Here is a 24,837-nt window from a genome sequence, read left to right as displayed (position 1 = left end):
ATAATTAGAAAATATGTTTTTATTTTTGCAATTTAAGCTAAAAAGAAATGCAAGAACCTGACTCCTTTTGTTTCTTTTAGAGGAATTCTGTTCTGTTATCTTGAAGTGTCTTAATTTACATTGTGTGTTATCTCTAAACTGCCAAATCCATTTGGAAGTAGGCAGGATAAAAATAGATAAATTTAGATGCCCTGCTCATTCTTCTTCAGCTGTTATCATTATTTATTCTTCCTGGTTTTTTTTAGAAATTGAACTAAATAGAGATGTGGTTCTCTTGATGTGACTACTGGATCAACTGCATGAGTATCACTCGAGGACTTGTAGGAACTACAAATCCTCAGACCCTACCCCAGAAGTTTGAAAACCACTTGAATGGACTAACTCAACCCGAATCCTTTGAAACTCTAGCTTAGGGCTGGAAGCAGAAGCCTCTAGACAACTTCCCCAGCTGCCCTAACTTCCCTTTATCCATTTTAAAGTGATGATTTTAGTTTGTCTTCTCACACTTACTTGTTTTTAAATTAATATCTGAGGTTTTACACAGCTCTTTGGGTCTTAGAATTAAAGTCACTAGATCTTTCACAAAAGTGGAAGCTATCTACTAATTTCTCGCTTAGACTACAGATAGAATTCTCCAGAGATTATTAGCTTCAGTCTCTTCAAAAGTTTACCTTTTTTTTATTCCCTAATAGCTTGGCAGACCTTCCTAGAAAGAAAAAGGTAGTAACATAATTTATTGGAGCTCCGGAGGATGACTCTGTGTCTATTTATTTTCAATCAAGAATGAATATTTTTCTCTCTGGAAGGAAGAGCCTTGTCCCTTTTTTCAGTTATCTAGTAGTAGGTATTTCCTAGTTAAATTATAACTTTATACGTTTAGTCCTCTTGTAATTTTCCTTTGTTTGGAAATACAAATTTGAAACAATGGAGAAAATTGATGAGACTTTCACCTTTTGTGAAGCGGGGAGAAAGTTGTAATAAATGCAAAACTTTATTCTTATCTTCTATAGTCCTTTGGTTTAGGGGGCATACAAAATAAATTGCTTATAAAAGTATGTTGGATATATTAAAGCTTAATTTTGAAAATGATTATAAAATCCTGTTCAGGTTCAATAACACAGTCTGATTCCTGTTCTTGTCTGCTTTGAAGTCCTTCTCTTCGGTAGCATATTTTTAAAAAATGGTTTGTATTTGAAAATCCTCAGAGTAAATTATAAGCTAAACTCTAAAGCATGTAAAGATAGAGAAATGTATTCAAGTAAATCGTCAGTTTTCACAAGCATGTGATGATTATCAAGTGGAGCCCTCCAAAGAAACTGAAATTCAGAGGAGGATAGTTCAAACCAAAACTGATTTAGACAGTGGCCTCTCCTGACTTCCTACCCGCATCTATTAAGTAAAAATCCCTTTAAAAATATGAGAGTTGCTAGAGGCTGTAGAACACATGTACCCAAATTTTCAAGCAGTATGAAGCTATTGTCAAAGAACAAGTACAGTGTGTGTCTTACAGTTAAATCTACCAGACAGGCTGGCTGGTTGGCTGAGCAGATCACAAGCGTGGGACGTTGAATGTTTGCTTAAAGACATCCCGTTTCCATAGCACTATGATTTTATAGCCTAGATCAGATTATACTGTTTGTTTAGCTAACACCGTTTTCCCTTCAACATACGAAAAAGATTGAATCAATAAATCTTGAATTTCCAGAAAAACATTTAAAATTAGTAGGTCATAGTATAGCGTGAGTCAGTATGGAAGGAGGAAGGCAGAGGCTATGCAAATGCAGTTTTAGTTAGTAAGATCTGCATATGTTAGAAAATAGGTAAGCTAGAGTCGTTTTATGATTTTTTTTATTTATAACATCTAAGATGTGTGAATCTATGTAGTATGGATTGTGAGAGTAAGGATGTTCATTAAAAACAGTAGCCTTTTACAGAATTTTGGAAGCAGAAAATATATGGTCCCTGATTTTTTTTAAATGCTATAGATGGGTTCGTTCATAAAAGTTTTACTTATTTTTCTCAGATATTCGCATGAGCTAATACCCTCTGTATTAAGATATCAATTTTTCATGTGTTCAAGAAAATATTTATCATCTTAACATAAATAATAGAATAAAAGTCTAAATTTGCCTAATAGAGATTTTAGGTGATTTCACTTTTATTGTCTCAGCTTCAGAGCTTTTTACTCTCATCTTTTATGATCTCTGAAATATCTCTTGATCTCTTAATTTAAATATGATTAACAACAGTTTGCATTTATTCATTTATTCATTCATTTATTTTTAAATAAATCTAGTAGTAGGTATTGCCTAGTTAAATTATAACTTTATACATTTAGTCCTCTTGTAATTTTCCTTTGCTTGGAAATACAGATTTGAAACAATGGAGCCCAATGCGGGGCTTGAACTCATAATCCTGAGATCAAGGCCTGAGCTGAGATCAAAAGTCAGATGCTTAACTGACTGAGCCACCTAGGCATCCCCAGTTTGAACATTTTTATAGCTATGGATTTATTGTTTCATTTTTGCTTCCCACTCCAATTCCTTTTTTTAAAGTTTCAGTGATCTGCACAGAAGAATCATGACATTTGCACATAGACAATTTGAATATAGCTGTGTGAAGACAGTAGTTATTGGCACTGAGTAAGACATTGATTCAAATGCGCACTTTTGATCTTGAATCTTTGATCTTTGAAAATTTATATGTGGTTTTGGCTTACTCTGGACACAATTCCCTTCTGTAACATCCAGTCAGTCACTGAGATCTGTTTCTACTAGAGATTAGTTCAGATTAATCTACTGTTGTCTTTATTATTACACAAAATGAAAATTATCTCAGATTACATGCAATATAAAAAATAGAAGTTTATTCATTGAGGTATTGTTTATAACAGAAAAAAGATTAGAAACAACTGAAATATCTGTCAGTCAGGGACTAGTGAAATAAATTTTGGTGTTCTATACAATGGCATACTAGAGAGCCGCAGGTAAAGCGTCTCTACGTGGTCTGATATTGGACAAAGTCCTAGAGATAACTGTTGAAGAGAAAAAAGCAAGATGCATAACAGTATGTCAGAGAAAACTGAATAGTTTCAGACCCAAACATATCAAACACACAAAAATAGAAGCTATTGCCTCTTGGAATGACAGAGGGTAGAGTTAGATAGATGGGGGCTGGGAACCTTTTCCCTTTTAATTTTGTACCCTGTGCATGCATTACCTTTGTTTTAAAATTACTTTAAAAGATCATCTTTATAAAAAAAAAAAGTGCTGTTGGCTAAGTCTGCAAACTGAAACTATGCTATATTTATATAAGGTTATTCATGTATAAAATTATTTTTATTCATGTATAAAATTCATTTTTGGGGCACCTGGGTGGCTCAGATGGTTAGGCATCTGCCTTCGGCTCAGGTCACAATCCCAGGGTCCTGGGATCAAACCCCACATCGGGCTCCCCGCTCTGCGGGAAGCCTGCTTCTCCCTCTCCCACTCCCCCTGCTTGTGTTTTTGCTCTCGATATCTCTCTCTCTGTCAAATAAATAAAATTTTTTAAAAAAATTTCATTTTCACTGATTAAAAAACATAATTGAAAGTAAAAGTTGGATATTACAGCAAAAATAATCTTTGGCTATGTTGTTTGGCTTTGATTGTAAGGAAGTGAGTCTTCCTTTATTATTTTGCTTTTATACAGTAGATTTGCCCTGGGCAATTATTTCTAACTCCAATTTAATGGAGACATTTTAAAGGCAAGTATTCAGTATTCTTCAAAGCTATGGCACTTTGTTTTTAAATTTCTGGTATTTTGTAACATTGGGTTCTTTTAAAGCAGAAATTCAACTGCTATGCAGCCTTATCAAAGTTAATAATAGTTTGTCCTTCTAAACTTAGAGCCATCTATAGTTCTAATTGAAGTTTTGCAAAAAGAGCAATTTGGATTTTTCTTTTTTTATATTCTAAAAATTGTTTTAGGAAACTGGAATTCTTATCTTTAAAATATTAGAAAAAGTATTATCTACTGACAGAACTGTGCCCACTACAGATGGTCCTGTTTAAAAATCACCTGCTGTTCTAAATTTTACTCAGATTTCAGGTGTTTTAAAATTACTTATATTTTACCAAATGCAAATTTGCTTTATGAAGTCAGCTGCATGCAGCTCAAATATAGGTAATAACTCTTGCAAAGAAATGCTTGATATTCAGAATTTGGAACAATTGGTTGGCCAGAGAAACATTAATGAACATCACAGACTGACTTGCCTTCATAGGAATGAATTTAAAACTATTACTTTTTCTTTGTAAATGGAAAAAGAACTTCTAATTGTCCTATATTTATAGCAACCATATGTCCCAGACTTTCCAGGATAATTCCCAGTTTCATATTCTCCATCTCCTCAGACCATGTATATTGACTTTTAGTTTGGAAAATTTGTTCATTCTTCTAATATTAGAAATATAGTTCTTTGGGACCATTTCATTTTAAGTAGAAGTTATGAAACTCATTTTAGATCACTTGTTTTAAAGAAGGAAGATGCATTGCAAGAAGTTCTTAAAATGTGTTTTTACATACCAGAATTTCTTTTTTTTAATTTTTTATTGTTATGTTAATCACCATACATTACATCATTAGTTTTTGATGTAGTGTTCCATGATTCATTGTTTGTGCATAACACCCAGTGCTCCACGCAGAACGTGCCCTCTTTAATACCCATCACCAGGCTAACCCATCCCCCTACCCCCTCCCCTCTAGAACCCTCAGTTTGTTTTTCAGAGTCCATTGTCTCTCATGGTTCGTCTCCCCCTCCGACTTACTCCCCCTCATTCTTCCCCTCCTGCTAACTGCTGCTTCTTTTTTTTCTTAACATATATTGCATTATTTGTTTCAGAAATACAGATCCGTGATTCAACAGTCTTGCACAATTCACAGCGCTCACCATAGCACATACCCTCCCCAGTGTCTATCACCCAGCCACCCCATCCCTCCCACCCCCCACCACTCCAGCAACCCTCAGTTTGTTTCCTGAGATTAAGAATTCCTCATATCAGTGAGGTCATATGATACATGTCTTTCTCTGATTGACTTATTTCACTCAGCATAACACCCTCCAGTTCCATCCACGTCGTTGCAAATGGCAAGATCTCATTCCTTTTGATGGCTGCATAATATTCCATTGTGTATATATACCACATCTTCTATATCCATTCATCTGTCGAGGGACATCTTGGCTCTTTCCACAGTTTGGCTATTGTGGACATTGCTGCTATAAACATTGGGGTGCCCTTCGGATCCCTACATTTGTATCTTTGTCATACCAGAATTTCTTGAGACAAAGAAGTTTTCATTAAGCAGAATTTTTATTCTGTGCTTTTGTTCACAAAATGCAATCAGTGAACAAGGAACATGGAGGAATATATGGAATGAGATGTTTCCTTTCTGTTCCACAGTGACAGGCCTGCTTCTGCAATGGAAACAATCTGTAGGGAAGATTTCTAAGTGAAGAGATTTTGAGAAATAAGGAGCACAATAAGTACATGAAAAGATGCCCAACGTCATTGGCCATCAGGGAAATGCAAAAAGAATCACAATTAGATACTACTTCATACCGACTAAGAGAGCTATATCAAAAAGATAGATAATAATAAGTGTTGTTAAGGATATAGAGAAGTCAGAACCCTCATACAGTGGTGGTGTTAATATAAAATGGTACAGTCACTTTGGAAAGTATTGCAGTTCCTAAGGTTAAACAGAGTTACCATATGACTGAGCAATTTTATTGCTAAGTATATACCCAAGAGAAATGAAAACATATCAGCACAAAAACTTGTGCTTGAATGTTCATAGCAGCATTTTTTATAATAGCCAAAAAATGGGGACAACCCAAATGTCAATCAACTGATAGACAAATACTACGATATATCCATACAATATAATATTCAGAATTTAAAAAGGAGTAAGGTACCAATATTTGCTACAATGTGAATGAACCTTGAAAACATTATTTTAAGTGAAAGATGCCAGTCATAAAGGACTATATATTATGTGACTCCGTTTATATGAAATGTCCAGAATAGGCAAATCCATGGAGACAGAAAGTAGATTGATGGTTGCTTAGGGCTAAGGCAAGAAGGGGGAAATAGGCAGTGACTGCTAATAGGTATGGATTTTCTTTTTGGAGTAATAAAAATGTTCTAAAGTGGATGAATTGTATATTATATAGTTTATATCTCAGTAAAGTGGATTGATTGTATATTATATAAATTATATCTCAATAAAGGTGTTATTTGAAGAGGGAGGGTCTTTTACTCACTGTTGGAGACATTCTATTTTATACCTTCTTTAGCAGTGGCTCTCAACCAGGGACAGTTTAGCCAGCCGCGGGACATTTGGCAATCCCAGGAGACATGTTTGGTTGTCACAACTGGAGGAGGGGTGCTATTGACATCTAGTGGGTAGAGTTCAAGAATGTTGCTAACATCCTTCAATGCTCAGGACAGCCCCCACAGCAAAAAATTTATCTGGCTCATATTGACAGTAGTGCCCAAGTTGAGAAATCCTGTTCAATAACTGTGTTAACTCCAGTGGTGATTGACCACAACCATGTTTTTGAAGCACTGAAAGATCATGAATTATCAAACAGGTAGATGTTTACTCTGTTCAGTTTACTAAGGGCGAGGCTATTCAATAAGACAAAACAAAACAAAATAAGAAGTGGTTTATTTCTTCATCTGGTGAAGCCTAAACTAAGTTAATTAGATCATTCAATTAACCAAAATATTTTATTCTTCAGTCATCCTGGTTAGGATTTTACTATATTTTGTTGTATTTTACTTTCTTACTTATTTATAGCTTCTAGGGTATGTGCTATGGTGAATTGTGTAAGACTGTTGAATCACAGACCTGTACCTCTGAAACAAATAATACATTATATGTTAAAAAAAAAAAAAAGATAGTAGGAAGGGAAGAATGAAGGGGGGGTAAATTGGAGGGGGAGATGAACCATGAGAGACTATGGACTCTGAGAAACAAACTGAGGGTTCTAGAGGGGACGGGGGTGGGGGGGATGGGTTAGCCTGGTGATGGGTATTAAAGAGGGCATGTATTGAATGGAGTACGGGGTGTTATATGCAAACAATGAATCATGGAACACTACATCAAAAACTAATGATGTAATGTATGGTGATTAACATAACGTAATAAAATAAAATTAAAAAAAAAGATCAGATTTACAGCGTCTAGTTGCAATAAAAACAAGAATAAAGAACCATACCATAGAACAGCCTTGAAGGTATAACTAAAAGCTAACTTGTACATTTCAAAAATTATCAACTCATGTTCTAAAATAAGAATATGGCCCTAAATTAATTTGCTAGGCTTCAGTCTCTAGCCATGCTCCTTTTATTTTATGTACCTGTTTGAAATGTCTACAGACTATTTTATTAGAAAAGGAGCAGGGGCTTCATTACAGAATCCAGCATTTCAAATACAACAGCTAACATTTATTGAATGCTGAGTATTATGCAAAGCACTATATGTATATTATTTAATTCTAACAAAACCTTATTAGGTAGATACGATTATTTCTGTTCTTCTGGAAGCATCCTTCTTATAGCCATCCATCTTCCTGCTCCAGTATGCACTGGTTTTTCTGTAGATCTTACACTGTTGTTATTCTGAAAGTTCCCTTCCCCCATCATTTGGGAGATCCTCTTTTCTTGTCTCCCATCTTGAATCTCCTGCATCTTCCCTTATTATGATGTACTCCCTTATTTTGGTGGAATATATCCTCTGTTACCTTACTAAGAACACCAGTGTCTGAAAATGTCTTTATTCTACCTTCATTATTAAAGAAGATATTTTGGCTGGGTATAGAATTCAATGTAGGAAGTATTTTTCTCCCACAATTTAGAAGACATTTTTCTCTTGTCTTTCAGTTTTGTGTATAATCTGTTTTGTGTCTCACCAGCTCTAAAAGCTTAGAATTTCTTTATCTGTGATACTCTGAAATATCACAGTGATATGCCTTGCTGTGCATGTTTTTTCATGCATTTTGCCTCATACTCAGTGGGACCTTTCACTCTCAAAATTCATTTGCTCGAGTTTAAGGGAAATTTCTTAAATGCTTCTTTGATAATTTCTTCCCTTTTCTTTTTTCTCTCTGGAATGCCTGTTATTTAGATGTAGACAAATTTGTCCTGTAATTTCCTTATTTGGGGAATAAGTCTTTTCTTTTGTCTTTTAGTCCTACTTTTTGAGAAATTTCTTTAACTCTATTTTCCAACTCTATATTAAACTTTTTATTACAGTTATATTTTTAATTCCCAACAGCTCTTTTTTATTCTCTAAGTGCTTCTTTTTTATAAGTTCCTATTCTGTTTGACAGATGTTTCATCTGCCAGAGAATGTTAATTATAGTTTTTCTAAAGTATTTCTCCTGTAGTCTGACTTGATTCTGATTCCTCTGACTCCCTTATTTCTATTTGTTTCTTGGGGGGATTTATGTCTCTGTTTTTCATGTTATAGACTGTCCTCAAATATTTAGTGGTCCTTCACTGTCCATAATGTATAAGATTGCAATGTTTATTGACTATTGACATGATGCACTGAGAAAAGTGCCAATATTACTTTTATGGTATTCTTGCAAAAAAATGCATAACCTAAATTCAACCATGAAGAAAACATTACATGAACCCAAATTGATGGACATTCTATAACTAGCCATTATTCTTCATAAGAGTCAAGATTATGAAAGAAAAAGAGACTGAGGGTACTTTCCAGATTAAAGGACATTAAGGAGACATGATAACTAAGTGTAGTGTGTGATCCTGAATTGGATCCTGGAACAAAATTAATGGGACAGTTGGTGAAATTTGAGTAAGATCTGTAGATTAGCTAATACTATTACTGTTTTTTTTTCATACACTTCAATAGCAAACAATCTGATTTAAAAAATGAGCAGATGTTCTAAATAGACATTTTCCCAAAGAAGATTTACATATGGCCAATAGACCCATGAAAAGATGCTCAACATTACTCATCATCAAGGAAATGCAAATGAAAACCACATCAGATATCACCACACACCTGTCAGAATGGCTATTGTAAAAAAGACAAAAAATAACAAGTGTTGGTGAGGATGTGTAGAGAAAGGAACACTTGTGCATTGTTAATAGAAATATAAATCTGTAGAGCCAATAAGGAAAACATTATGGAGATTCTTCAAAAAATTAAAAACAAAATTACCATATGATCCAGCAATTTCACTGCTAGGTATTTTTCCAAAGAAAATGACAACACTAAACTTCAAAAGATATCTGCACCTCCATTGCACTGAAGCATTATTTACAATAACCAAACTATAGAAACAATGCAAGAGTCCATCAGTGGATGAATAAAGAAAATGGTTTTAGGGGGCGGAGCAAGATGGCGGAGGAGTAGGAGACCTAGATTTTGTCTGGTCTCAGGAATTCAGCTGAATAGGGATCAAACCATTCTGAACACCTACGAACTCAACAGGAGATCGAACAGGAGAGTAGCAACAACTCTCTGAACAGAGAAGCGACCACTTACTGGAAGGTAGGACGTGCGGAGAAGTGAATCCGAGGCGATATTCGGGAGGAGAGACGGCGGGGGAGGGGCCTCCGTCGGCCGCTTCTGGCAAGTGCTAGAGCCGCGGAGCACAAAATCGGACCTTTTAAAAGTTGGCTCGGCGGAGGGACGTCGCTGCAGTGGCTAAGCGGGGGGTGGAATCCTCCCGGGACAGTGTGGTCTCAGGACCCTTGGGGTCACAGAGAGACCGGGGGTGCCTGAGTGCGGCAGAGCTCCCAGGTGTCGGGGCGGGGAAGCCGGCTGCAGATACGGAGCAGAGTCGCGGGCTCTCAGCTCGGGGTGGCCATAAACTGTGATCTGCGGCCCAGTCGGGGCACGGCTCCCCCAGCAAGGACCCAACAAGCAGCAGATCCGGGGAGACTCCCCTTCCTTCCCGGGGAGGAGCGGTGCGGGAACGCACTGCAGGGATCTGCTGGATTTGGAGACTCCGAGCGGGGTCGGGTGCCAGAGATAGCAACGCTCGATCACAGGCCGGGTGAGCACGGAGAGCGGCCGGAGACCGGGGACACGGGAGTGACTGCTTTTCTCTGGGGGCGCACTGAGGAGTGGGGCCCTGAGTTCTCGGCTCCTCCGGGCGGAGACTGGGAGGCCGCCATTTTCGCCCTGGTCCTCCAAAGCTGTGCCGAGAGCTTGCAGGGAACAAAAGCTCCTGAGAGCAAACTGGAGCAGCTTCCTTAGCCCGGACCGACAAGGGCGGGGCAATTCCGCCTCCGGCAAAGACATTTGGAAACCACAGCAACAGGCCCCTCCCCCAGAAGATCAACACAAACAGCCAGCAAGCCAAGACCAAGTTGATCGATCAAGGAGAATAGGAGAACTCCAGCGCTAGGGGAATACTGCACATAGATTCATGGCTTCTTTTTTTTTTTTTTTTTTACCATGATTCATTATTTCATCAAAGTTAATTTTTGTTGACTTTTTTTTATTTTTCTTTTTCCCTTTTTCAACCAACATCTTATAAATCCCTTTTTTTTAAAAAAAAAAATTTTTTTTTTTTCATTTTTAGAGTCATATTTTATCCCTTCATAGTAGTTATCCTTGTTTTTGGCATATATATATAAGTTGTTCTCTCTTTAAAATTTTGAGGTACAGTTTCTTCTAACAGATCAAAATATACCCTAAATCACTAGTGTATGGCTTTGTTCTAGTCTCCTGCCTGATCACATTCTCTCCCTTTTTCCTTTTTTTTTTTTTTTTTCCTTAAATCTTCTTTCTTTTTTCAAACAACTTATCTTACCAAGTCCTTTTATAAAATCTTTTATAATTTTCATCTTTACAGTCATCTTCCATCCCTTCATTGTATCAACCCTTATTTTGTACATATATGTCTTTCTTCCTTTAAAATTTTAGGAGGCACTTTTTTCTAACAGACCAAAATACGCCCAAAATCTAGTGTGTGGCACTGATCTATGCACTAGCCTGATCATATTTGATCATATTCTGCCTTTTTTGAATTGTTTTGTTTTTGTTTTTATCTTTTTTTTCTTTTTTTTTTCTTTTTCTCTTTCTTTTTTCTTTCTTTCCCTTTCTTTTCCCCTGGTTTCAGGTCTTTTCTGATTTGTATACAGTATATTTGCTGGGGACGTAGTAAACCTGTTAGCCTTTTGTTCTCTCATTCATCTATTCTCCTCTGGACAAAATGACAAGACGAAAGAAATCACCTCAGCAAAAAGAACAAGAGGTAGTACCGTCAGCCAGGGACCTACTCAATACGGACATTAGTACGATGTCGGACCTAGAGTTCAGAATCATGACTTTAAAGATACTAGCTGGGCTTGAAAAAAGCGTGGAAGTTATTAGAGAAACCCTTTCTGGAGAAATAAAAGAACTAAAATCTAACCAAATCGAAATCAAAAAGGCTATTGATGAGGTGCAATCAAAAATGGGGGCACTAAATGCTAGGATAAATGAGGCAGAAGAGAGAATCAGCGATATAGAAGACCAAATGATAGAAAATAAAGAGGCTGAGAAAAAGAGAGAGAAACAACTACAGGATCACGAGGGCAGAATTCGAGAGATAAGTGATGCGATAAGACGAAACAACATTAGAATAATTGGGATCCCAGAAGAAGAAGAGAGAGAGAGAGGGGCAGAAGGTATATTGGAGCAAATTATAGCAGAGAACTTCCCTAATGTGAGGAAGGAAACAGGCATTAAAATCCAGGAGGCACAGAGAACCCCTCTCAAAATCAATAAAAATAGGTCAACACCCCGACATCTAATAGTAAAACTTACGAGTCTCAGAGACAAAGAGAAAATCCTGAAAGCAGCTCGGGAGAAGAGATATGTAACCTACAATGGTATAAACATTAGATTGGCAACAGACCTATCCACAGAGACCTGGCAGGCCAGAAAGGACTGGCAAGATATCTTCAGAGCACTAAACGAGAAAAATATGCAGCCAAGAATACTATATCCAGCTAGGCTATCATTGAAAATAGAAGGAGAGATCAAAAGCTTCCAGAACAAACAAAAACTAAAGGAATTTGCAAACACGAAACCAGCCCTCCAAGAAATATTGAGAGGGGTCCTCTAAGCAAAGAGAGAACCTAAAAGCAGCAAAGAGCAGAAACGAACACAGACAACAGACAGTTAACAGTCACCTTACAGGTAATACAATGGCAGTAAATTCATACCTTTCAATAGTTACCCTGAATGTAAATGGGCTAAATGCCCCAATCAAAAGACACAGGCTATCAGATTGGATTAAAAAACAAGACCCATCAATATGCTGTCTGCAAGAGACTCATTTTACACCCAAAGACACCCCCAGATTGAAAGTGAGGGGGTGGAAAACCATTTACCATGCTAATGGACACCAAAAGAAAGCTGGGGTGGCAATCCTTATATCAGACAAACTAGATTTTAAAACAAAGACTGTAATAAGAGATGAGGAAGGACACTATATCCTACTTAAAGGGTCTATCCAACAAGAAGATCTAACAATTGTAAATATCTATGCCCCGAACATGGGAGCAGCCAATTATATAAGCCAATTAATAACAAAAGCAAAGAAACACATTGACAACAATACAATAATAGTGGGGGATTTTAACACCCCCCTGACTGAAATGGACAGATCATCTAAGCAAAAGATCAACAAGGAAATAAAGATGTTAAATGACACACTGGACCAAATGGACTTCACAGACATATTCAGAACATTCCATCCCAAAGCAACGGAATACACATTCTTCTCTAGTGCCCATGGAACATTCTCCAGAATTGATCACATCCTAGGTCACAAATCAGGTCTCAATCGGTACCAAAAGATTGGGATCATTCCCTGCATATTTTCAGACCACAATGCTTTGAAACTAGAACTCAACCACAAGAGGAAAGTCGGAAAGAACTCAAATACATGGAGGCTAAAGAGCATCCTACTAAAGAATGAATGGGTCAACCAAGAAATTAAAGAAGAATTAAAAAAATTCATGGAAACCAATGAAAATGAAAACACAACTGTTCAAAATCTTTGGGATACAGCAAAGGCAGTCCTGAGAGGAAAGTATATAGCAATACAAGCCTTTCTCAAGAAACAAGAAAGGTCTCAAATACACAACCTAACCCTACATCTAAAGGAGCTGGAGAAAGAACAGCAAAGAAAGCCTAAACCCAGCAGGAGAAGAGAAATCATAAAGATCAGAGCAGAAATCAATGAACTAGAAACCAAAAGAACAGTAGAACAGATCAACGAAACTAGGAGCTGGTTCTTTGAAAGAATTAACAAGATTGATAAACCCCTGGCCAGACTGATCAAAAAGAAAAGAGAAATGACCCAAATCAACAAAATCATGAATGAAAGAGGAGAGATCACAAGCAACACCAAAGAAATACAAACAATTATAAGAACATATTATGAGCAACTCTATGCCAGCAAATTAGATAACCTGGAAGAAATGGGTGCATTCCTAGAGATGTATCAACTACCAAAATTGAACCAGGAAGAAATAGAAAACCTGAACAGACCTATAACCACTACGGAAATTGAAACAGTCATCAAAAATCTCCCAAGAAACAAAAGCCCAGGGCCAGATGGCTTCCCAGGGGAATTCTATCAGACATTTCAAGAAGAATTAATACCTATTCTCCTGAAATTGTTCCAAAAAATAGAAATGGAAGGGAAACTTCCAAACTCATTTTATGAGGCCAGCATTACCTTGATCCCAAAACCAGACAAAGACCCCATCAAAAAAGAGAATTACAGACCAATATCCTTGATGAACATGGATGCAAAAATTCTCACCAAAATACTAGCCAATAGGATCCAACAGTACATTAAAAGGATTATTCACCACGACCAAGTGGGATTTATTCCTGGGCTGCAAGGCTGGTTCAACATCCGCAAATCAATCAACGTGATACAATACATTAACAAAAGAAAGAACAAGAATCATATGATCCTCTCAATAGATGCAGAAAAAGCATTTGACAAAGTACAACATCCTTTCTTGATCAAAACTCTTCAGAGTATAGGGATAGAGGGTACATACCTCAATATCATAAAAACCATCTACGAAAAACCTACAGCGAATATCATTCTCAATGGGGAAAGGCTGAGAGCTTTTCCCCTAAGGTCAGGAACGCGGCAGGGATGTCCACTCTCACCACTGCTATTCAACATAGTATTAGAAGTCCTAGCCACAGCAATCAGACAACAAAAAGAAATCAAAGGCATCCAAATCGGCAAAGAGGAAGTCAAACTCTCACTCTTTGCAGATGATATGATACTGTATGTGGAAAACCCAAAAGACTCCACCCCAAAACTGCTAGAACTCATACAGGAATTCAGTAAAGTAGCAGGATATAAAATCAATGCACAGAAATCAGTGGCATTCCTATACACCAACAACAAGACAGAAGAGAGACAAATCAAGGAGTCTATCCCATTTACAATTGCACCCAAAACCATTAGATACCTAGGAATAAATCTAACCAAAGAGGCAAAGGATCTGTACTCAGAAAACTATAAAATACTCAGGAAAGAAATTGAAGAAGACACAAAGAAATGGAAAAACGTTCCATGCTCATGGATTGGGAGAATCAACATTGTGAAGATGTCAATGCTACCTAGAGCAATCTACACATTCAATGCAATCCCCATCAAAATACCATCCACTTTTTTCAAAGAAATGGAACAAATAATCCTAAAATTTGTATGGAACCAGAAGAGACCCAGAATAGCCAGAGGAATACTGAAAAAGAAAAGCAAAGCTGGTGGCATCACAATTCCGGACTTCCAGCTCTATTACAAAGCTGTCATCATCAAGACAGTATGGTACTGGCACAAAAACAGACACATAGATCAATGGAACAGAATTGAGAGCCCAGAAATGGACCCTCAACTCTATGGTCAACTTATTTTTGACAAAGCAGGAAAGAATGTCCAATGGCAAAAAGACAGTCTCTTCAACAAATGGTGTTGGGAAAATTGGACAGCCACATGCAGAAGAATGAAACTGGACCATTTCCTTACACCACACACAAAAATAGACTCCAAATGGTTGAAAGACTTAAACGTGAGACAGGAGTCCATCAAAATCCTAAAGGAGAACACAGGTAGCAACCTTTTCGACCTTAGCCGCAGCAACTTCTTCCTAGAAACATCGCCAAAGGCACGGGAAGCCAGGGCAAAAATGAACTATTGGGATTTCATCAAGATAAAAAGCTTCTGCACAGCAAAAGAAACAGTCCACAAAACCAAAAGACAACCGACAGAATGGGAGAAAATATTTGCAAATGACGTATCAGATAAAGGGCTAGTATCCAAAATCTATAAAGAACTTATCAAACTCAACACTCAAAGAACAAATAATCCAATCAAGAAATGGGCAGAAGACATGAACAGACATTTCTCCAAAGAAGACATCCAAATGGCCAACAGGCACATGAAAAAGTGCTCAACATCGCTTGGCATCAGGGAAATCCAAATCAAAACCTCAATGAGATACCACCTCACACCCGTCAGAATGGCTAAAATTAACAAGTCAGGGAACGACAGATGTTGGCGGGGATGTGGAGAAAGGGGAACCCTCCTACACTGTTGGTGGGAATGCAAGCTGGTGCAACCCCTCTGGAAAACAGTATGGAGGTTCCTCAAACAGTTGAAATTAGAGCTACCGTTCGATCCAGCAATTGCACTACTGGGTATTTACCACAAAGATACAAATGTAGGGACCCGAAGGGGTACATGTACCCCAATGTTTATAGCAGCAATGTCCACCATAGCCAAACTGTGGAAAGAGCCAAGATGCCCATCGACAGATGAATGGATAAAGAAGAAGTGGTATATATACACAATGGAATATTATGCAGCCATCAAAAGGAATGAGATCTTGCCATTTGCAACGACGTGGATGGAACTGGAGGGTGTTATGCTGAGTGAAATAAGTCAATCAGAGAAAGACATGTATCACATGACCTCACTGATACGAGGAATTCTTAATCTCAGGAAAGAAACTGAGTGTTACTGGAGTGGTTGGGGGTGGGAGGGATGGGGTGGCTGGATGATAGATATTGGGGAGGGTATGTGCTACGGTGAGCGCTGTGAATTGTGCAAGACTGTTGAATCACAGATCTGTACTTCTGAAACAAATAATGCAACATATTTTAAGAAAAAAGAAAGGGAAGAAGATAACAGGAGAGGAAGAAAAGGGGAGTATGTCAGAGGGGGAGACGAACCATGAGAGATGATGGACTCTGAAAAACAAACTGAGGGTTCTAGAGGGGAGGGGGGTAGGGGGATGGGTTAGCCTGGTGATGGGTATTGAGGAGGGCACGTTCTGCATGGAGCACTGGGTGTTATGAACAAACAATGAATCATGGAACACTGCACCAAAAACTAATGATGCAATATATGGTGATTAACATAACAATAAAAAAATTAAAAAAAAAATAAAAAAAAATAAAAGCTTAGAATAGAAATAAATTATCAAGGACAAAATTAAAAAAAAAAAAAAAAAAAAGAAAATGGTTTTAATCATATATATGGTTTTAAATACATATATATATATATATATGGAATATTATTCAGCAAAAAAGAATGAAATTTTGCCATTTACAACAACATGGATGGACCCTGAAGGTATTATGCTAAGTGAAATAAGTGAGACAAAGACAAATACCATATGATTTCACTTGTGGAATCTTAAAAAAAAAAAAAAAAACTCTTGAATACAGGGAGCAAATTGGTAGTTTCCAGAGGAAGAGGGTGGGAGTGAGTGAAAAGGGTAAAGCTAGTCAAAAGGTATAAACTTGTAGTTAAGATAAATTAGTCATGAGAGTGTAATGTACAGCATGGCAACTATAGATAAAACTGTACTGCATTAAAGCTGCTAAGAGAGCAAATCTTATAAGTTCCCATCACAAGAAAAAAAACTATGTATGGTGAAAGATATTAAATAAATTTATTGTAGTGATCATTTTGCAATATATACAATATTGATTCATTATGTTGTATACGTGAAAGTAATATAATGTATGTTTATTACACATTAATTAAAAAAAAGGTATGTGGATGGATACATGTAGGAAAATATCTGAAGGAAGTTTATTGAACAGTTAACCCTGCTTCACTCTGGGAACTTGGATTGGAGGGACAAGGTTTTTCATAAGTTATTTTAAACACTTTGATAAGTATTATGGGTGACAGACACTGTTATGTATGTGGGTTTTTATTTACAATTAAAAACTTAAGAATAAAAGGTTAAATATATGAAAGTGTTAATATTTCCTCTAAAAAAATAGTATTCCTGGTTTTAATCATTGTGCTATGGTTATGTAAGATGTTAATGTTTGGGGAAGCTGGCTACTTTTTTCTTCCAATATTTTTCTCCTATTCTCCCATTCTCCTATTCTCCCTCCCTCCCTCCCTCCCTCTCTCCCCCTCTCCCCTCCCCTCTCTTTCTGGAACTCCAATTACACATACATTAGACTGCATGAAATTTTTCCGCAAGTCCTCTTTATTTTTCATATTATATAAATTCTATTGGTGTATCTTAAAGTTCATGGAACTTTTCTCCAGTCATATGTTAAGCCCATTCAGTGATCTTTAATTCAGATATTATATTTTTCAACTATATGTATTTCAAAATATACATTTGATTCAGTGTTATAGTTTCCATTTCACTACTGAGATTCATTATGACCTTATTTTCTTTTTAAGTCCTTGAACATCTTTATAATAGCTGCTTTAGTTTCCCTGTCTGCTAATTCCAAGATCTAGCTTATCTTGTGGCTAATTTCTATGAATGACTTTTTCTTTTTTTTTTTTTAAGGATTTTATTTATTTGACAGAGAGAGACACAGTGAGAGAGGGGACAGAAGCAGGGGGAGTGAGAGAGGGAGAAGCAGGCTCCCTGCTGAGCAGGGAGCCCGGTGCGGGGCTCTATCCCAGGACCCTGGGATCATGACCTGAGCAGAAGGCAGACACTTAACGACTGAGCCACCCAGGCGCCCCGAATGACCTTTTCTTTTGATACTGGATCACATTTTTCTGTTTCTTCCCGTGTTTAGTAACTTTTCATTGTATACTGGACAGTGTGTGTGGTACATGATTGAGACTGTAAATTTTACCATCTTTCCCTGAAGAGTGTTGACTTTTGTTCTAGCAAGTTGTTAACTCAGCTGAAATCCAAATGTTATCTCCCCTTAGGTGAACATCAGCTGGAATGTATGCTCGGTGGTCCAGCTGCTGCCTTTCATAGATACAGTTCAGGGATCAGCTAAGAATTTGGGTGGAGTTTATGTATAGATTTGGAGGGACTTCTGTGGCTTCTTTCTTGCAGAGATTGTCTCCCTCACTTTCTAGTTATGCTGTTAACCTCAAACTAGGTCTTCATACTCCTCAAGTGAGTAAAATGTCAGATTCCTGCTTGAGTTCTAATCATCCCACCATATGAACTGGAAGTACTGTCAGGTAAAAAGCCATGGAAATACGAATCCTACACAATACAGTTTCTTCTTTCAAAGATCGACTCCCCTTCAGTTTCTGTTTGCTTGTGGTGACTCTAGAGTGCTTTCAAATAGTTTTTATATTTTTTCAGGGTATATAATTATTATCTGCAAAAGGATCAGTCTAATATACTCTATCCTGCCATTATCACAAATTGTACCATATTCCCTTTTATTTTCCATTGATATTGCATAGGATTAAACAAAAAAAAAGACTTCTACATTTTTTTGTGAATGATGGCAATAGTTCATCAATTTTTTCTAAAAACATTGAGCATATTACTAATCTTATTTTTTCTTTTTTTTCTTGTAGACAAGAGATGATTTCCTAGGTCAAGTGGATGTTCCTCTTTATCCATTACCGGTTGGTATAGATGTCCATGATTTTAATTTTTATGCTTATTTTTTTTTCTAATAAATACTTACAGATGCACAATATATGGTAAATGTAAATATTTGATTTGTAAAATGTATACTGCTATTATTCCTTGAACATATTATTTTCTGAAAACTCATCTCAATTTTCCATTTTAATTTTATTTCCAAGATTCCCTTACATGAACCCCAGTAAGAAATAGTTGCTGAGGTTGGTTGACATCAGGAAAGCATGTCTGAGAAAAATCAGTTTGGAAATATTCTGCTGAATATGTAGAATGGGGAGAGCTCAGTCTCACAGAAAGAACCTAGGATCATTTATGACAATATGGGCATGAAACTGAATGTGGACCAAGCATATTACCACAATGAAGGAAGACTCGACCCAGGAAACATTTCATAACAAAACACCGTTGGGCCAGGTTTCTGACATGGAGGTTGAGAAAAAAAAGTAAAAAGTAATGATAATACAGGTTGAATTTTGTAGATTAAGGTGGTGTCTCAAGTAGAAAAGGTAGGAGGAAAAGCCACTTTGTTTTGAAAAAGGATAAATTTATCTTTGGCCATAATGAATTTCAATAGAAAACAGGAAAACTGGAAGCCTAAAATGGGCAGCCAACAGAAATATAAAAATCAATTGTGTAGAGAAAGAAACTGGGAGGATTGAGAGTTACCACATCGAGGTAACAGCAGAATCTCTGAGAATGATGGGCTGTCCAAGTAAGAGAGATGAGAGCATCAAAGGCCAGACACTGAGCCTCAGTCGGTGTGGGTCAGTCAGAGGAGAAAAACACAGACAAGAAGAAATGAAAAAACAAACAAACAAGTAAAATAATGTCTTGAGAATTTAAGGAAAGAGTTCCAAGACCAAATGGGTAGTTCATGCGAAATGTAAGAAGTAAAGAATAATAAAAGCAAAGGGCTGTTGAACTTGATAAGAAAGAGAAGTAATACTTCTTTACTGTATCAGTCTTTTGAGATATTTATTGGCTCTCCACAGTTTTTAGAGATTACAAGCTTTTGGTAATATATTTAATCCAGTCTCACTTTCCAGGCCATTTCCTTTTTTGTTTTCCTAGAATGGTGTCTATGCCCTAACCACGCCCACCTGCTGCCATTGCATGTATTCCATATTCCTTTGGGGCACCAACATGCTAACCACTCTACTTTGTTTCCGCTTCCCTCCATTGGCTCCTCAGTGCACCTGCTCAGCCTGTTTGGTACTGGAGGTGTGACTGCCGCAAGTCCTAGGGTGCAGAAAGGTGAAAGCCCTGTCAAGCTACCAGTTATAACCGTTTAATGAGCTAAAGCCACATTTTTCTCTCTTCTAACTTCAGTTATGGCTTAGATCATAGTTCATGAATATTCCTTAGAAGTACATGTTTTTGGTATTTATAGATATATCTTGAAAACCCACTGTTTTATTCTAGACAGAAAATCCAAGAATGGAGAGACCATATACGTTTAAGGATTTTGTTCTTCACCCAAGAAGGTCAGTAAATATAAAATGATAACATATTAATTTTTTTAATTTCATTATACGTTATAGTAGCCTCTTTGGAAATTCAAAGTTTAAACCTTTGTAAATAAGCTACCTCGAAATATTATTTTTTAAAAGCTTTACTGTTATTTCTGATTGAAAAGTAATATATGCACAGCACAAAAAATTCTGAAAACACAGAAAAGTGTTTTTCATACTTCCTAGGAAAGACTTGTCCCCATAATATTTATCAGATTAGAAGGTGGAAATTTGTTATTCTTGTTTTATTATTCCTTTTATATCTTAAAGTATATGTAATTTTGTCATACTGTCGTTTTAAAAATCACAAACATTAGTTCCACCAAAAGCAATATCCAACAATCTGTGCAAAACCAATTTCAGAAAAACCTAACTACATCTTGCATATGTTAATAAAAAATATTTCAGAAAACCCAAACATTTAGAGAAAATAACATGAGCAAAGACTAGAATTTAAAACCTAAATAGCATGTTCATAATTCCATTTTCCTAAACTGAATTATTTGATTTTGGTTAAAATTTTTAAGTTTAAGCTGTAAATAAAACTCCTTTGATCATCTGTACCACATAGTCAAGTAAAATCTAGTGAAGACATGTATGGATTTACTGTGAAAAAAGTCAGTCAGAATAACGAAGTACATCTGTACAATGATATTTGTCTTGTTTTTAAAACTAGAAAATACATTTGAAAGATATACTGTGGGAACTTAGTAAAATTTTTCATTTAAAAGCATTTAATTGCTCTGTAATATAAATTATTAAAGCAAAATAAAAGGGACAGTGCTCTCTTAATATTTACTGTCTATAAGAGAAGTCATATATTTAACTTCTGCAGAAGTCTTAGAATGTAAATCTCTTTTCTTCCTTTAGTTTTAGACTGCTTGTGGTATCTGCCTACCAAGAATAAATAAATATTTTCTTCTCTTATTTGATTGCCCCAGTAGCCTGCTTTTCATTTTGTCAAATGCTTTCTAGTATCTTTAGCTTTAAAAAATATAATTTACATCTTCTGTCTGCACTGTATATCACTGCAAGTGCAGGAAGAACTTTAAATCAATAGAAAATGTACTACATTCTTAGACTTTCTGAGCCCCATTAAGTCCAAACCGACAGGCTTATTGTCTAGTTGAAAAGACGTGAGGGGCCCCTGCGTGGCTCAGTCAGTTAAGTGGCTGACTGGATTTTGGTTGGGGTCATGATCTCAGGGTCCTGGGATCGAGCCCTGTGTTGGGCTCCCTGCTCAGTGTGGAGTCTGCTTCTCCCTCCCTCTGCTCCTCTCTCCACTCTCCCTCTCTCTCTCAAATGAATAAATAAATAAATAAATAAAACCTTTTAAAAAAGACATGAAACATATCACTATAAAGAAACGCTTGTAAAAACCACTATCTGAGCAAGTTTTCTGTGCATGTCTGTTATAGCAACAAGTCAGTGTTCACTCCCCCTTAAAAGTAGAGACACAAGCCACATTAGTGACCTTGGAAATAAGCATCAGGGATTCTATTGACCACTCAGGAAAGGTACAGTTTCCAAATTCATGAGAACTGTACAAAGAACACCTAAGAGATTAGGTGGGGTGGGGAAAGGAATATCTTTTGAATAAAGAATAAAAGATGGGACTTTTTTTGTCAAGAAAGAAAAGGGGTAATGGGTTACATGGATGATATCTACAAAAATCACCAAAATATCTAAACAGGAAGTAAGGACAAGGAAAGATTTCTTAAGTAAGTAGGATGCTAGAATTGTTGGGGGCCATACACAGATTGAATTTTTTTTAGGTATTAACACAATGTACAGCAGCTTTTAGCTTGGACAACTCGTTATTCGAAGAGGTAATACAGGATACATTATGAAAATAGAGTAGATGAATTAATGTATGGTAGATTCAAACAGCTGTCAAAGAAAGACAGTAGGTCTCCGACAGTTAGCAGGCCTTGCTCTCCACTTTCCTGTCCTCCTCTACAGTCTGACTAGATTAGTATCCCCAAAGCATATCTCTGAGGATGCCTCTCCTTATCCCCCGAATTCTCTGGCTTCACAGTGTGTGCAAAGTAAAATCGAAAGTTCTCTTGTTTCACATGGACTGCATCCTCTGGATCATCCCTACCTCCTCCATGTATCCTGTAGGCCAGCCAAGCCAGACGGTTGCCATTCCTTTCATTGATCCCCAGCTTTCCCATCCGTTTGCTCATTTTTTACTTTTCTCCACTTATGTGCTTTTCCCTTCATTGCCACAGATCAAAATCCTCCCCAGTCTGCTGGCGCCCACTCAAATGCAGCTGCTCGCTCACCTTCTCCCTGATCTGTCACTCACACTTCCTTACTATCTTATTTATTTCATAACTTTTATGTTTGTTACATTTTGTCCTCCACTCACTCCCTTGCCTAGATATCTTCTGTCCTAGAGCTTGTCTTTGGGTCTCCTCTAGTAGCTAGTAGGTATTCAGTAAATTCTTGTTAAATGAATGCTTTTCTTCTCAAAGTTTTGCGAATAATTATTTTCTTTTCTACAGTCACAAATCAAGAGTTAAAGGTTATCTGAGATTAAAAATGACTTATTTACCTAAAACCAGTGGCTCAGAAGAAGATAACACAGAACAGGCTGAGGAATTAGAGGTGAGATCTTATAAATATTTGGTTCAACTGCAAAGAAAATATCTCATTTCTTATTTTACTGTACTTTGAAGAAAAAAATAAGTTTATTCAATGAAGTTAGTGTGTGCAATAAAAATTATTTACATGGGCATTTGTTTATTTTACCCAAGCATTCATTAAACATTTCTTCCTTCTAAGGACATTTCTGTAGAATGAATAGCCATTATTGATGGCATTCTTAAAGGTTAGTAAATAGAGAATACAATGTTTATAAATGAAAGCATTTATTGTAATTAAGTCATTAACTCTTTCTGTTTTTTTAGAGTTTTCTAAAACCATGTCCTACTCCCCTCCATTAAAGTAAGAATACAATTTACTATTTGTAAGTTAAATATATGGAAATTTCGAGAAGACTCTACTAATTAGGAACTCTTTTATGAAATGTAATTCTTGTTACTTTTCCTCTCATGGTTGGGGTGAGGATGGGAGGGCTCAGAGGAAAGGAGGGAATGAGAGAGGGAAAGAAGTCAAGTGATCTAGGAAGAGGCCATAATTATCTGGGGCAAATAGAATTTAACAATTTTCATGGATGACAGGATAAGAAGAAGCCCAAGTCAAGTATTTGGGCAGAGCTACGTACATCGAGGGTAAGTGAAGAAGAGGCAGAGAGCATGTATTTGGAATAGAATTGGATGGGGATTTGGAGGCTGGAATTCTTGTCCCAAGCTCTGCTACGAGTGAGCTAAGAGACTGTGTGAATTGTTGAAGGTCTCCGAACCTCAGGCTCTTCATTTGTAGAATGACAGGATTGTACCAGATGACCTCTAGGGTTTCTTCCAGCAGAAAAATTTGTGATTTGAAAAGGGGACCCTAAAACACCTGCCTCTTGACATTCCCACTGAAGCAACATTACTGAAAGCACACAGTGTATTGGCATCAATTTGCTTTGAAGAGTTTTCTTGTGTGTGCCTTCCTCAACAGTCATGCCTCCTTGGCTGAGGGTCTGGTTAAGCCTCCAGAAGAAATGTAAAGGTGAGGGACCTCCCCCAGCACTGGACAGTACCTCACATACCCACATACTTGAGAAAGAAACTCGAGAACAAGGCATGCTTTTGCAACAGAGCTTTCTGGGAATTTTTTGAGTAGGCTCCAACACAGAGCTTGAACTCAAACCTGAGATCAAGACCTGAGCTAAGATCAAGAGTCAGACATTTAACTGAATGAGCCACCCAGGTGCCCCTCTGGGAATTTCTTATATGCACTAAGAAGAGTTTAGTTTATGGGGAAATCTGTAATAATAGAAGGAAAGAACTTTTTTCTTTAAATCACAGAATATAGTTAGCCCTTAGTTTGGCAATCGAAAAACATGGCATCCTCTCTTAAGTGTATATTTGCTTATTTGATTACCTTTTCTTTTTTAGTTTTTCTCTGATTTATCATATAATAATCACTTTTTTTAAAATTTTAGGTATTTATTGGGTCAAAGTCTCTCTGCCTGGCATTTTGGCGCACAGGGTATCTTGCATAATGGAATTCTGTTTGAGATGAAGGATGCCTGCCATAAAGAAAATTCTTTATTTAGTAACTAAAAAAAAATTTAGCAGCATTTCATTATTTAGGAACCTGCTCCAAGTTTTGCCCACACACACATATCATAGGTACCTTATTCACAGTTCAGTTCCTGTGGGTAGAGTTGCTTTGCTTCATTTTGTGGTCTCAGGTCTCAATGTTTGAATTCCCTCAGAATGCACCTTATAATTTCAGTAGATGTAAGCATGTAGGAGTTTATTTATGAA

At 36.9% G+C, this 24,837-nt stretch overlaps 1 protein-coding gene across 5 annotated transcripts in view; it reads left to right on the top strand.

The window, feature by feature from the left end:
- The window catches only part of NEDD4 (NEDD4 E3 ubiquitin protein ligase), a 135,991-nt gene that overhangs the window by 78,729 nt on the left and 32,425 nt on the right, over window positions 1-24,837 (top strand). For all 5 annotated transcript variants that reach the window (XM_027569567.2, XM_027569562.2, XM_027569564.2 and 2 more), the window contains 3 exons: window positions 18,869-18,919; window positions 20,361-20,422; window positions 22,960-23,062. In XM_027569567.2, coding sequence (XP_027425368.1) covers window positions 18,869-18,919; window positions 20,361-20,422; window positions 22,960-23,062 — 216 coding nt within the window. The remainder of the gene's footprint in view (window positions 1-18,868; window positions 18,920-20,360; window positions 20,423-22,959; window positions 23,063-24,837) is intronic.

This window comes from Zalophus californianus, chromosome 6 (assembly GCF_009762305.2).
Source record: "Zalophus californianus isolate mZalCal1 chromosome 6, mZalCal1.pri.v2, whole genome shotgun sequence".
Taxonomy (NCBI): Eukaryota; Metazoa; Chordata; class Mammalia; order Carnivora; family Otariidae; genus Zalophus; species Zalophus californianus.
This window is presented reverse-complemented; position numbering and strand designations above follow the sequence as displayed.